The 14,955-nt window shown below is 39.0% G+C and overlaps 1 protein-coding gene across 6 annotated transcripts; it reads right to left on the bottom strand.

Moving 5' to 3' along the window:
- Positions 1-8,732: 8,732 nt before the first annotated feature.
- Positions 8,733-13,708, bottom strand: LOC18423191 (putative receptor-like serine/threonine-protein kinase At5g57670). Of its 6 annotated transcripts, none has more exons than XM_020673512.2 (11): positions 13,014-13,708; positions 12,689-12,807; positions 12,480-12,598; positions 12,259-12,395; positions 11,606-12,124; positions 11,067-11,318; positions 10,144-10,301; positions 9,976-10,055; positions 9,441-9,576; positions 9,185-9,334; positions 8,733-9,106 (listed from the first exon to the last, which is right to left on the bottom strand). In XM_020673512.2, the coding sequence occupies exons 1-11, from the start codon at positions 13,255-13,257 to the stop codon at positions 9,074-9,076; spliced, it is 1,947 nt and encodes a 648-aa protein (XP_020529171.1). In that variant the 5' UTR covers positions 13,258-13,708; the 3' UTR covers positions 8,733-9,073. The 6 variants fall into 6 exon arrangements, with proteins under 6 accessions (XP_020529171.1, XP_020529164.1, XP_088719833.1 ...); XM_020673505.2 differs by having other exon boundaries at positions 8,733-9,086; positions 11,606-12,118; XM_088863707.1 differs by having other exon boundaries at positions 11,606-12,118; positions 13,014-13,702.
- Between the last annotated feature and the right edge of the window lie 1,247 nt (positions 13,709-14,955).

Here is a 14,955-nt window from a genome sequence, read left to right as displayed (position 1 = left end):
TCTTTATAAAAGAGAGTGTGAGATTTAATGTGATTGTGTAACCATGTATAAGCAAGCTAAATCATCCATGCAACTACGATCTTCTCATAGATATAGATTGCAACAGCATTTGAGAATGTGACTACCGACCTCAGAGGAGAAAAGTTGGTTAGCAAGAATTATACCTCGATACTTGCTTAAGGAACAATGTGTGTTTGAACACTTGACCCCTCCTCCCGAGGAAGGGAACTTGGCAGAGGCACGTCGCGAAGTAGAAGCATATCAAGCATGGCTCAAAAGGGACAGTTGTGCATGCTTTACCATGTAAAGCAACATGCAACACGACCTAATTGGGCAGTTTAAGATTTATCTGACGATCAGGGAGATGTGGTAAACATTGTAGTTTCACTTCGCTGGCACCTCAACCATTGGATGTGCACACTCAGGCTGGCATTCGAGGCATACAGAATGCCACCAAATATATCCATGATGGAGCATTTCATAAAAATATCACAGATGATACGTGACCTAAATGCTGCGGGCAATGTGCCAAGTGACGAGCAACATATTATGACTATCCTTAGGTCACTTCCTCAATCATGGGAGAACATGAAAAAATTATGATAACACATAATGAAAATATTAAGATATTTGCTCATCATCTTGAGTTGGAGGCTAAGCGTCACTGTGCTAATGTAAGTAGGCTTGCTATGTTGACCAAGCTGTGTAAGCCTAAGGGAGCGGGGTGTAAATCCTGATCCTGTAAGCCTAAGGGAGCGGGGTGTAAATCCTGATCCTGTAAGCCTAAGGGAACGGGGTGTAAATCTTGATCCTGTAAGCCTAAGGGAGCGAGGTGTAAATCCTGATCCTGTAAGCCTAAGGGAGCGGGGGGGGGGGGGGGGGGGGGGTAAATCCAAGGGCAAGCCTTAGGATGCCAACAATCATTCCAAGCAAGAATAAATGAATGTTGAAGGTATACTAAAGGAAAGAGTGCCAAGCAAAGGGGGGCAAGCGCAATGCTCCCAAGGACAAGTTAGCATTGAGTTGCTTTAATTGCAGGAATATCTGTCACTTCGCTCGTGAATGCACTGATCTGAAGAAAGTACGAACCTCCCATTCCATTTAATTTGCTAGTGTATGAACAAAGGTGCTAGTTGCATCCACTTTCTAATGGTTAGACTGTGGATTCATGAGAGAAACACATAACAAAGGATGCCAATGGGTTTAAAGAGCTTCATTGAATTCCAGGGAGAGACATGAATATATTCCTGGGGATTAACACCACTGAGGTTGTGGTGGGCATGGGTGCCTATTGGTTACAATTTTGATCTAGTTGAACCATACTCTTTTGCGATGTTCTCTATTCCTCTGTGATATTCTCTATGCTCTTGAGATGAGAAGGAGCTTACTCTCAGTGTCCCGACTCTCTTAAGAAGACATTTGATTTTTCTTTTAGTAATAAAGTAGAAATCAAATGTAAGAATAATTCAGGTTTTGATGGATTTCTAGTTGATGGACTTCTTGCTTTGGATATGGAAGCTTGTTTTGTTCTACTTCCTCTTCTTCTCCTTTTTTTGTTGTTGTTGGTGTGTAATCCCGCTCACATTCTCTTTCTTTTCCTGTGCATGGTGGCACAATATATTGAGGTGCATAAGTAAAGATAGGATGACTAGATTAACAAAAGAAGGATATTACAATCCTTGATCAAAGTAGATTTACCACATGTGAACCTTGTTTGATGGGCAAATCGAATAGAAAGCTATTTCTTGTTGCCCAAAGATTAAAAGAACCATTAGAAATGGTGCACTAGGATATTTGTGGTCCATTTAATGTGAAGGCTTGGGACAAATTCCAGTACTTTATTACTTTCATTGATGACAACACGCACTATAGTTATATGTACTTAATCTCACATAAGTCCAAGGCAATAGATTGCTTCAAGAAATTTAAGTAGGAGGTTAAGAGCTAGTCAGGGAAGAGAATTAAAGTTCTAAGATTTGATATGGGGTGCGAGTACACATCTAAATTGTTTAGGAAGTTCTGTCAAGATAATGGGATTCATCGACAGAAAATGATGTTATATACTCCAAAACAAAATGGTGCTATATAGAAAAGGAGTTGTATTGTTATGGACATGGTGAGGTCCGTGATGACACAAGAAAGTCTTCCTACGAGTTATTGGGTAAGATGCTTTGTTGACTATTGTGTACATCTTGAATATGGTGCCTTTAAAATCTGTGCTTGAAATAATTAATGAGTTATGGAATAGTAGAAAACTTGATTTAACCTATTTGTGTCATTGGGGTTATTTGTTTGTGCTAGGGTGTTCCCCATAAGTGACGCATTGTATCAGAACCTAGGTGCATTGAGAAATGAAAGGGATAGCTAGGGCGTTCCCCAGAAGCAACGCGGCCCGTTTGCGGTGAAGAATAGGCAGGTAGACAAGGATTCATGTAGCAAACCCCAAATAGTTGGGAAAAAGGTTATGCTAATGATGATGATGTGTCCTTGGGGTTCAGATGGTTTTCTCCAGCTGACTAGTAGACTTGAATGAGGTCCATAGAGTGTATGTTTATTAGATGTACTGGGAACTTTAAGGGGCACTGGGAGTGTTCCCATGGTCATCGAGGATAGTGGGAGTGAGCCACCATTCATTCTTGAACCTTGTATGTGTGCACATCATAGAATCCCTCGAAGACATTTAGAGATTGATGGGAAGCCGCCTTGACATGCATCTCGATCAATGATGATGAATTGGGTTCATATTAGGAAGCTCTATGATCAATAGAGGCAAGCAAATGGACAACTGCAATGGATGAAGAAATTAGTTACATGGAGAAGAATTGAGTCTAGTAACTCGTGGATCTACCTCTAGATAGAAATGCAATCGGGAACACGTGAATTCCAAAATTAAGAGAAAGAATCATAAATAAGTACAAGCTCCATTTGATGGTGAAATAATTCACCTATATTGAGGTTGTCGTCTTTAAGACTAGCAACAGGCTGGGCTTGGGCCAGGCCAAATCTAGACCTAGCCTGGCCTTGATCCACATATGGCTACCACAATCCCCGGCCTTGGCCTTCCCAGGGAGGGCCTTGCTGGGTCCTACCAGTTAGGACCTAGTTGGGCCAAATGGAAAAAACAAATGAAAAAATGGAAGAAAAATATTGAGAAAAAAAGGGCTGGGTTGGGTAAGGTTGGGCTAGCCGTGTCAAGACCCAGACCCAAGCCCAAGCCCAAGCCCAGGCCTAGCCGCCCCGGACCTAGCTCGACCCTCAAGACACATTTTGTGGAATGGGACCTAATTTTAAGTAATGGGCTATGCCGGGACACCTAGCTAATTGCAATCTTAGTAGACTTTGAGAAGATATTCTCCCTAGTATTGAGAATAGCCTTGATTTTCTAAATGGATATCAATACGACATTCCTTAACATGAATGTCGAGGAAGAGATTTACATAGAAGAGTCAAAGGGCTATAAAGTCCATGGACAAAAACATAAACGCCCAAGTCAATTTACAGAATGAAGCCATCCTCCAAGTAGTGGTACATGAAATTTCACATAGCTGTATTTTTTATGGATTTTCAATGATTGAGTAGGAGTACTATATACATTGAAATGCCATGAGGAGAGCTTCACAATTCTGTCCTTGTATGTGGACGACATCCTAATGGCAGGTAGCGATAATGAGTTTATCAATGCTACTAAGGAGTAGTTGTCCTTTATTTTTATATGGGTGGGGTGCATTATATGCTCATTGTTAAGATTGAGTGTGATCTAAGAGGCTTTTTTTTTTTTTTTTGTCAAGAAATGTATGTTAGGAAATGTTAGGGCCATTCAAGATGTATACTCGAAGCCCATTGATACTTTCATGTCACACACTAAGTCTCAATATTTGTCGAAAAACAGACGCTGGGAAAGATAAGATACCATGTGTACCACATGTGAGCAACATGCAATCCAATATATGTCATGCTATGTATGAAACAAGATATTAGTCACGGTTTAGGACTAGTATGTCGCTACCAAAAAGTCATGGAGGATATTCGTGAAAGTTTGACCAAAGTTATGGAAGATATTCGAATTGAAGTATATGAAATGAATCAACTGTTACAACGGTTGGAGAACTATTTTCGTCGTGAAGAGGGTTCTTGAAACCATATAAATCTTGCACCGGTAGTCCCACAACAACCCAAAGTACTGATCCTGATCTTAACGATAAAATTTACAAGCAAAATCCACTTCCTATAGAGCATCCATGAGATTTTGGTATTAAAGTGGATCTCTCAAAATTTCATGATCCAGGGTGTTCATTGATCACATATGGCGCTTCTTTGGAGCTGGGTCTATTCCTAGTCAAGAATAATTAGTCCAACTCGTATTCAATAATTCGTCTTGTAACAAAGTCACGAACCTTATGTTCTTTGAGGTGCCAGTTGGCGTAGGGTATTCATAGACCAACAAAATTAAAGAAAAAGTGATACGACACATGGTGGGACTACATCACCAATTAGTCGATTGGCTTCAAGCTCAAGGTTGAGCTTCTCCTAATCCCGAGAGAATGATGCAGAAAGAAATTAGGAAAATTTAAAAATTTAGTTTTATTATTATTTTTGTTTATTTTTCTTAAGTATAGGAATGTCTTTGGGATAAGTTAAGTGGGAGGATTTTTGTACGTGAGTTTTAGGATGAGCCTGAGTTGTCACCCATGAATGCCAATATTTTGGTTTTAGGAAATAACTTATATTTTAAGATAGGTAGAAGTTATATTTTATTATCTTTTAGAAAAGAGAAGATAAGGGAGATAACATGAAATCTAGAGAGGTAGATGGAGAAAGAGACTTACGTGGGAGTTAAAGAGAAAGAGATAAGAAAGAGTTTATTCTTTTATTGGTCATTTTATTTATTTATTTTAAGTATTTTAAAGAGAAGAAGTCCCTCTTTGTATACAAGAGAGATTGGAATTGAGTAAAGAGTTGATCATGTGAAAATATCTTATTGGGATGGACTCTGATGCAGACCTAGAGATGGTATATTCTCTCATCATTTATTCTTATTTTCATTTTAATTATTTTCTTCCTTCCATCTTCCCTGCATCAATTGGTATCAGAGCAAGTAAGATTCAGGCTAATCATACTATGGATGATTGCTTGGGATAAGCTTTAGAAAGTTTGACTGAAGTCATGGAGGATGTTTGTGGAAGTTAGTCCAAACTCATGTAGGATGTTCGAACCGAAGTACGTAAAATGAATCAGCAGTTACAATGATTGGAGAACAATGTTCGTTGCGAAGAGGGTGCTTATAACCACATCGATCCTAAACTAGTAGTCTCACAACAAACCCAGAGTACTGATCCTGATCGTAATGAAAAAAATTACATGCAAGATCCTCTTCCTATAGAATGTCTACGAGATTTTGATATTAAAGTGGATCTCCAAAAATTTCATGGTCCAGGGTGTTCATCGATTGCATATGGTGATTCTTTAGCACTAGGCCCATTCATGGTTAGGAATAATTAGTCCAAGCTTATATTCAACATTTACTCTTGGAACAAAGTCACGAACCTTCTATTTTTTGAGGCACCAGTTAGCGTAGGCTATTCATACACCAACAAAAGTGAAGAAAAAATGTCGTGACGCATGGTGGAACTACATCACCAGTTAGTCGATTGGCTTCAAGCTCGAGGTCGAGCTTCTCCCAACTGGGGAGAATGATGCAGAAAGAAATTTGAAAAATTCAAAATTTTAGTATAATTATTATTTTATTCATTTTTATTAGGAATAGGACTTTCGTTGGGATAAGTTACGTGGAAGGATATTTATGCGTGATTTTTAGGAGGGGCTTGAGTTGTCACCCTGGAATGCCTATCTTTTGATTTAGGAAATAGCTTATCTTTTAAGATAAGTAGAAATTTTCTTTTATTATCTTTTTTAGAAAGAGAAGATAACATGAGATTTGGAGAGAGAGATGGAGATAGAGACTTACATGAGAGTTAAAGTGAAAGAGATAAGAGCGAGTTTATTTTTTTTATCGGTTGTTTTACTTATATATTTTTCAGTAGTTTAAAGAAAAGAAGTCCTTCATTATAAACAAGAGATATTGGACTTTAGTAAATAGTTGATCTTGTGAAAAGATCTTTTTGGGTATGGACTCCTTTGCAGACCCAGAGAGAGGACATATTCTCTCATCCTTTATTCTTATTTTTATAGTAATTATTTTCTTCCCTCAATCTTCCCTACATCACATTCACACTAGCATGTTATGACACATGGTCGTTGTAAGATAAATTATCAGTAGGCTTGGTTCGCTTCTCACACAATGTTGACCGCCGAAATATTGGAGGATGTGATACACACAAGGCGTGTGAGTATGGCCTTGATGAGAGACCCATATAAGGTTTCATGGATCGGAATCGACGTGATCTACAGATGTCCCACCTAATTACGTGGCTTGTATAATAGTCAGGTGTGAACCGTGGATGTTTAGGTTAGGTGCTTGGGTACGACCCTAATGCGTCCTGGGGGCGACATGATGCATAGCTGTGATGGAACTAGGACCTGTATGGCATAAAGCCAACATAGATCCTAGTATTTTGAATATTTACATAATGGCATATGACTCATACCGCATGTGCTTAGCGAGATCATCATTACTTTATATATAGAGGCGTACTGGTCGATCCTTATTCTTTATCACATAGAGCAAGAATAGCTCGTCACTGTGTGATATTGGGTGCCTTCAAAGACCCTGAGACTATATTAAGAAGTGGAGGCTTGATGTCGCAACTTTACCATTTTCCCCCATGGTCATGTGTGATTATGTTGGATGAGAGCACAACTAGGGAAGTATTTAAGTCAAAATGTATAATAGTAGGGTTGGGGGAAGACTTTTGGCATCATACTACAGTTGGTGCCTAGAGAACAGTGCACAATATTATGCTCACCAGATAATGGTCGACATCAAAGTTTTATTATTCTTTTGCAAAAATATTTTGGGAAAGTATATTATATTATTTACAAATTAAATGTTTAGTATGCATGAGTACTATATTTCCTTAGATGAGCTAGATGTGTGAGTCTGGATGAAGGGTTTGAGTAGTCTCTTGAGCATTAAATAGCTTGTGAGGGATTAGTTAAGATGCTTAATCTGGTATGATAAGTGAGTCTAGGTTAGGATGAAGCTGATTTAGATAAGAGAGAGGAGGTGTTCCACATTAGTTTGATGAAACTCAATATACTTTTCCCTACAAAGATGTATTGTTCCTCAAGGTCTCACAATGCATTTCCTTGGTAGTGTCTGAGATAGGTTTTGCATTCTGATGCATCACAAGTAGAGGTTGAGGACTGTCATCTTTTATGTGCACCCAATATGAGGCGAGAGAGAGGTGTTGCGTGTGGAATGTCTGCCCCTTAATTGGTGGAAGGACCACATGGTATTGCTTTGGTTGTTAAGGGTTGGGGAAATGGGGAATCTCTTTAGATAGAGATTGTGATCCTGGTTATTTGGATAACAACTTATGGGATAGAAACTTAGGAATAGGAACCCCTTTATGTAAAAGAGTTTGTAGAGGGATATAAGGTCTCTTGTTTTTGGTTCTAGGAGAGTTATATAAAGCTCCATTGAGTCCTTCCCATCTCTCGAAAAAGTTCAGGGACAGACCCACATACCCACTCATTATTCTTTCCTTCCTATCTCACCGTAGAGATTCCCTCTTGGCGTGTGAGAACTCTCGAGTCTTCCATCGAATTGCTTGGTATTTGCATTGTGGAATTTTTCCTCCTGGTTATTGTAATCAAAAGTGGCGACATTGAAATCTTGATCCATAAAAAGGAGATCAAATCCTGCCAAAGGTATATAACCTCCATCTAATCCGTGTGTTTGAGCTTTTTCTTAAGTTTCCATTGCATAGGGATGTCTACGGGTTATCCAACAGATACATTGTGAATCATACTTAGAGAAGCAACAGAGCTTAATTTGTGGCACTATGTTCAATTCAATGAGATTTTTTGCATTCATTGCTCCGGATGAATCCTTTCAAGAATAATAGTATGGTTATTGCCAGCGTTCTGAGACTCGGCCGAGGCAACTCAGACTCGGCCGAGGCGAGGAGAGTTTTGGGCGGGTCAGTTGTAAATCATATTTGTTTTAGTTTAAATATATTTTGTTTCAGTTTAAATATATTAATACATCAAATCTTAATTAGATGTGTTGAAGTGTCTTTTTGGTTAGTACAATCGCCTAAAGTTCAACCCTGCTAGGTTCGAATCCTCATAGTAGCAACCTTTTCCTACTTTTGAAAATATCTTTTTTTTGGAGCTTTAAAAAAAAATTAGACCCCTGCCTGAATGGAGGTATAGATCTCTTACATAGTGGCCTATTTAGGCGGAAAGTAATAACCGACACGGCAGCTATTGCTCGATGATAAGAATGTGAGACTTATAATATATAATAACTGAATTTTATCTTCTTTTTCTTAAAAAAAAAAAAATGAATTGGACTCGAGCGAGTTACTCAAACTCGTTTGAGTAAATCGCCTCGGCGAGGGCCCGAGTACCTTGGCCAAGGCAATTTTTTGAAACTGGTTATTGACTTCTTTTGTCATTGTTTTCCTGGGTTCACCCTCTCCTAGAGCACTAAAACATGGATTGATTTTCTTAATTCCCCTAAACGACGTGTCTTTTAAGAATGCAAACGCTTCAGAATAAATAGTTTAAGCTGCAGTCCTATAGCAACACCATATAGGCAAGTGATATTGGCAAACCCCAAGTTTTGTTTGAGAGACTCAAATGTGTTGTGGTCTTTGTGAGAGCAAGACAAAAGCATATCTACAACCCAAAAAAGAAAAGGACTTTGATAGACAACAAAAATTTAGTAGAGATGAATAAGTTACAGAGAGCTCATGGAGCCAAAAACGAAAAAGCTCCCCCCAAAACCTGATTATCTTCACCTTAGCAATCTCTTTAAATTCTCTTTAGAAATGATGACTTGTTGGAGACTGGTAATCGACATCCATTATATATTCATCCATGAGATCGGCCCGGTATTCTGGCATCCTCCAGCTCAATGCAGCCTTTGAGTGATACCCATCACTGATCAGCTGCAGTACCTGAAAGCCCACAAACATGGCTTTAAACTAAAAAAGTTTGACTTGGGTTTCAATGGACCACCACAAAAATTTTTTTCAGAGAAGTTTCTCTCGCTAACCTCAGTCATTGATGGGCGCCATATCGCTGATTGCCTCACACAGTAAGAAGCTGTGAGCACCAATCTTTGCACCTCTTCCATGTTGTATTTTCCTCCAAGTTTTGGGTCAACCAGTGCATTGATGTTTCCAGATTCTAAGAGGGGCTTTGCCTGCAAAGTAGGAATTTGTCAAAGTTAAAAGCATTTGTTCACCATTCATGGAATTAAAGATAATTCTATTAAAATTGAACAGAATTCTGAGTCCCTTTGAGCTTACCCATGAAAGTAGATTCTGCTTGGAAACATCGACAGGTCTCCTACCAGATATAATTTCCAAGAGGAGAACACCGAAGGCAAAAACATCAGTTTTCTCATCAACAATCCCATGCATGAAATACTCTGGGGCCAGATACCTGATTAAAGTTTTGGAATTAAATCAGAATAGTTAAGCTTTCACAAAATCTATAACGATTATCAGAAAAACTCTCTGTCCCTCTCTCATGACACATAACTCTACAATTTTCATTAAGGTGATTCCTATTAACAATGTACCTTATCTCATGATAGGTGCTTTCATTTGCTCAAACCTCTTTCTCGCTCTCTAAAAAATAGAAAGAAAAAAAGAGAGAAAAGAAATGGATTACACCTACATTACTTACCGTTGTTCTGCCATATGTGTGATTCTTGAACTTATGAATTATAAGCAGTAGGAAGATGAATAATGTAATTAATTTAATCTTACATTCAGATGAATAATGTAATTAATTTAATCTCGCCTTCAGGAAGCTTGAATGTATCCAAATAGACGTTACCCGAATGTGCCCTCTATTGGAGTTACAGAGTGGTGGGTCCATTGCTTTGGAAGCCATTTTGCCAGTCCAAAATCAGAAATCTATGGAAAGAAGAAGAAACAACTCAAATGCAGCTTCACATGAACAATTACAGAAAACCTTGAATACATTGACCAACTATGCTTTCACCTGTGGCTCGAAGTCTTCTCCAAGAAGGACATTCGAAGCCTTGATATCTCGATGGATAATGCGGTGCTTGCAGCATTTGTGAAGATAATGCAACCCCCTTGCCACTCCTGCTGCAATCTTGTACCTAATTGGCCAATCGAGCAACTCACTGTTTCTTCCTGAACATATCAGATTTACTTTCTTACTCTTAGCATACCCAAGTAGTAAAAAATAACTAGAGAGACAAACAAATAAGTGCTCACAGGTGCTATAGATCTCAACTTCTTGTTCCTACTGAGAGGGGGACTTGGCAATCCTATACACAATACAATACAATACAGCATCTTAAGATGCAAAGACAGAGACATAAGGGATCTAAGGTGCTATACATGCTATATCTTTACTCCTCTTTCGCACTAGTAGTGAAAGATCCCTACTTTCTTCACATACACAAGGGAACTAAATCTGCAATATAAACCTTCAATACATAGCAATGCAATTAATAGCAAACACTAAATAATGAATGAGGAGTTTCCACATTCCCAACTCCCAAAAGTATACTGTACTTTGATCGACTATAAATCATTTATACTTCCAAGATATATCTACCATGTATTCCCACTGATGGACAGTATGAAATTATCGATGAGAATGACCATAAAACTATACATAGTAAATTGCTGCTGGGCTTCAATGTAGCAATACTATAAAGTATACCGTATATGATAACATTGTACTTCAAGCTATATCCACCATCCATTCCCACGAATGATTGTCGGAGATTAACTGTGGTGAATGTCTCTATGGACTCCACTCAAGGTTACCATTAATCATCCAGCCGTGGAATAGTAAATGAAGCCTTGGAGTACCATAATACCATAGAAATTGGACTATGCAATACATTCCCTTTCAGAACAGAATTACTCAGTCGGCATATATGTTACCATGCAAAACTGATGCTAAGCTTCCATGAGGAGAGAAATTGAAGATAAGATGGAGTCCATTCTCAATGCAGCATCCTATCAGGTAAGCAGTGTTTGGATGGCACACATGCCCAATTACACCGAGCTCTATAAGAAACTCCTTTTCCTTCTTTTCGTCCATGTCTTTTGCTAATCTCTTTACTGCTATTGTTTTTCCATCAGAGAGGTATCCTTTGTAAACTTCTGCATATCCTCCTCTGCCCACAATATGCCCTGCAATGAAATCAAGGCTCTGTTTTAGAAACCATTTTGTTTAAAGCCAAACAGTAAAGTCCTATGGACTATGGAAAATCATTGTCCATTGTGGTCATGGCCACTTGATGAATGATGGAGAGTGATGCTGTAGGAGTGGGATCAAATGGTGGGTCCCACTCTGGCCCCATCAGAATCCATTGTTTTTGTACGGTGATGAGCCCACTGAACTACAGTTTCCTAAAGTTCATCATGCCATACAAGACTTTTCGATATCGAATTGAGAAATTGAGTCAGGAGTATAGAACCTGGGTGGAAATTATTTGTAGCTTGAGCAATCTCCTGGTAACTGAAACACCCCCATGAAGGTCTCGGATTCCCTTCACCAGGTAAAAAGCTCTTCTTCCCCTTCAACCCTTCTCTTTCATCATTTGGGATTTGGAAGAGAGAGAAAGAGAAGAGTTTAATTGTTGGGAGGTGCTTCCAAATGCTTGAACGCCCTTGCGGAGTGATACCAAGGCCGATCTCCAAAGACTTCGGCCCTTCAATTTGAGATTCACAGCTCGTGGAACTCTCTGGTGTAAACTGATCCTCTAAGTGGGTTCCTCCTCCTCCTCCTCCTCCTGGTCCATCTAGAACAGCTCTTGGAGAAGTCCTTCCTGATACATTATTGGTGTCAACTTGCTGGTTAATTGGTTTCTTACTCTTTCTAAATGAGTTCTCTCTGCTCAATTTTGAAAGGAAAAGCTTTGGCAGAGAGGAAACCGCCTTTCCAATATCCCTGTTTGATAACTTGGTGCTCAGCCAGTTGGACCTTACATCTGAAGCTGCGAAAAATACGATCTTAGTAACTCTATATGTGTTATCAAAGCAAACGCTACTCTCAACATGTTTTTATCACACAGGCACCCACAACTTGAATGTGCGAGCGCACACACACACATTCATAGAGAGAAAGAACCTTCAGAAGGAATTGGGTTTGGATCTGAATTTGGTTGAGGGAAGCCCCAGGCAGTTGGAGACCTCTTTCCAATGGCAATCACTGAACAACCTTCTGGGGCGTATTTGAAGCAATACTTTGTAATTCCAAGAGAAGGCCTGGATAAAGAAGACATTATTAAGTTTATTCTTCTCTCAAGGACTTCTAAACTGCATTTAACATTTTTTTTCATTAAACATTACCTCTGTGACTGGTTTCTTGAGCAACCTACAAGTAGAAATGTTGCTTGGAGAGACCCTGCTTCCTCCACTAGACCCTTCCCAATGCTAACACTCTGGCAAACTTTAGCCTCTACATTCACCTAAGAATAGCAGGACCAAATATATCAAATAAAACCTGAATTTCCATATGCTCAAAAACTAAAAACCTGTTTTGTCCCTCACAATTCTACCTGCTTAGACTGACAGAGTTCTGTGAGATCTCCAAGAGAAGATATCACAAACGCTTTTGCAAGGCGCATCCGTGTCTTCTCCGCTGCAATCATGTCAAGCTTCTTCTCATCCTTCCTAACTGAAACATGGGCAATGAAACCAAGTCCATGAGACCCAAGCTCTCTCTCAATCTCTCTCTCTCACACACAGAGAGACAAACACAGAGTTAAGATTATCTATACCGGACCAAAGAAAAGTTTGAATTATCCACCTTACTTTCTAAAACCTCGAAGTAATGGAGTGAAGGTAATTGTCTAAAAAAATATCTAGACAAGATAAGTATACCAAGAACATGGAGAGCCACCACTGTGTCACCGGGACGAGCAGCAATACCAATAGCCCATGAGAGAAGCTCTGTGCTCGACTCTTCATTAAGTGACACACCCACTAGTATTTTGGCAGTGGAAATCACCATATTGTCCAACTTGGTCTCTCTTATTTTTGCACTAAAGGACGCTGAGTGCTCTGGAACTTCTGAATATAGGAGAAGAAGGTGGTTTTCAGTTAATTTGTAACAGAGAAGCACCATGATTGGGGCTCAAAGGTGTAGGCTCTCCATGAAATTTTCTTAGTTAACAAGCATAATAAGCTTTCACTGTGGCTACATGTGGTTGGGTGCCTAAGATACTTTCAAACCATTGGTCGGTTGGATGCTTTCAAGTTTCAACTGGAAGCAAGGGCCAGAGAGGGAGAGAGAGAGAGAGAGAGAGAGAGAGAGAGAGAGAAGAGAGGCTATGAAGCCATGATATGTCTTTCCATTGGAGAGAGAGAGAGAGGATATGGAGCCATGATGTCTTTCCATTGAAGAGAGAGAGAGAGAGACAGAAGAGAGGCCATGAAGCCATGCTATGTCTTTCCATTGAAGAGAGAGAGAGAGAGGATATGGAGCCATGATGTCTTTCCATTGTGGAGAGAGAGAGAGAGAGAGAGTATATGAAGCCATGATATGTCTTTCCATTGAAGCAAAATCACTCAATGCTGAAGTGCAAGTGAACCAAACTCTGGATAACCTTTTTGCTTTTGTGGGGTCAAGAGAGAAAGAAGGCTCTAAGCGAATGCCTTTTGGCTTCTTGATTTGATACGTGGAGGCCCTAAAGATTGGGGCATTTCTCTCTGACATTGTGACGGGGGAGGTCCCTCGAATGAGACTTATTTGGACGTTATGATTGACTTTGTATGAGTCAGTAGACTGCGTGGCCTATTGGGCGTTGGGGGCTAACCCAAGGTGACCCGACCTGGAATGTCGCCCATGGCCCGTGGGCCGCTCTGTGGTTTCCTTAAAAGCAATTGTCAAATGTTCTTGGGCTGGGACTTGGGCTTGGGCATGGGCTTGGACTTGGAGATGGAACAAGAAGCCAAGTGAGTACCCATGCCCTTTCAAAAGATAAAAGTGGAAGTCTAAAAAGCTCTCTTTTGTTTTATTTTATTTTGTGTTTTGTTTTTGTTTTTATTTTCGTTTTTTTTTTAAAAAAAAAAATAAAAAATAAAATAAAAATAAAAAATTGAGCTTGTATCTCTATTAAATTTATTTTAGGATTATATACTATGAGATTATTTTTCGTTGTTACAAGGAGGTTACCATAAGTCCTAGCCGTTAATGTCAAATTCGATAGTTTGGGGTGTGTTATAAATTCAATTTTTTTTTCTTTTTGAACTTTAAGTCTAGTCAATAACACTCTTACAACCACCTGATTTAAAATTTGATGAATAATAATGATTATGACCTCCTTGTACTAAAAATAAATGGCTCGAGTAACTCCTAAAATGTTAGAATATTAAGGGGATAAAACAACACAAGTTTAGCCAACTGGATATCTATCTGATTGCTTCTTTTCTTTCTTATTGTTTCAGTGCATGAAAAACCTTAACAACTGTATTTCGGGTTTTAAAAATTATCTAGCTGACTTGGAATCACTTATGACAACTTAGAATTAGTTGGTGGCCAATTTCAATTTTATTGAGTTCACCTAGTCGAGGCCTCTCGCAAAATTGCGAATGCATACAGCAGAATCGCGATACAGGACAAAATACACCAAAATCTATGCATGTGGATAAAAGTGAAAATAACAAGCAAATTAATATATAGTGATATCAAGATTTTTACGTGGTTCACCTTTTTAAGCTATATCCATAAAAAAAGGAAAAAAAAAAAAAAAAATCTACTATTTAAAATAGTTACAAGTTCTTTCAAGATGCAAGCGTTTTTTAACTCTCTGATTTCTTTTAT

This window comes from Amborella trichopoda, chromosome 4 (assembly GCF_054954075.1).
Source record: "Amborella trichopoda isolate Santa Cruz 75 chromosome 4, AtrichopodaSantaCruz75HAP2 v2.0, whole genome shotgun sequence".
In the NCBI taxonomy this organism is placed as follows: domain Eukaryota; kingdom Viridiplantae; phylum Streptophyta; class Magnoliopsida; order Amborellales; family Amborellaceae; genus Amborella; species Amborella trichopoda.
Note: the sequence above shows the minus strand (reverse complement) of the source record. Positions and strands in the feature narration are given on the sequence as shown.

What these genes read in the sequence shown, in the direction of transcription:
- LOC18423191 (XM_020673499.2), bottom strand. Translation starts at nt 13,257, where the DNA reads ATGGTGCTTCTCTGTTACAAATTAACTGAAAACCACCTTCTTCTCCTA. An exon ending in TCAAGAAACCAGTCACAGAG is followed by an intron (nt 12,396 to 12,479) that starts GTAATGTTTAAT and finishes TTCTTTATCCAG; the next exon opens with GCCTTCTCTTGGAATTACAA. An exon ending in TACAAATAATTTCCACCCAG is followed by an intron (nt 11,319 to 11,605) that starts GTTCTATACTCC and finishes ATTTCATTGCAG; the next exon opens with GGCATATTGTGGGCAGAGGA.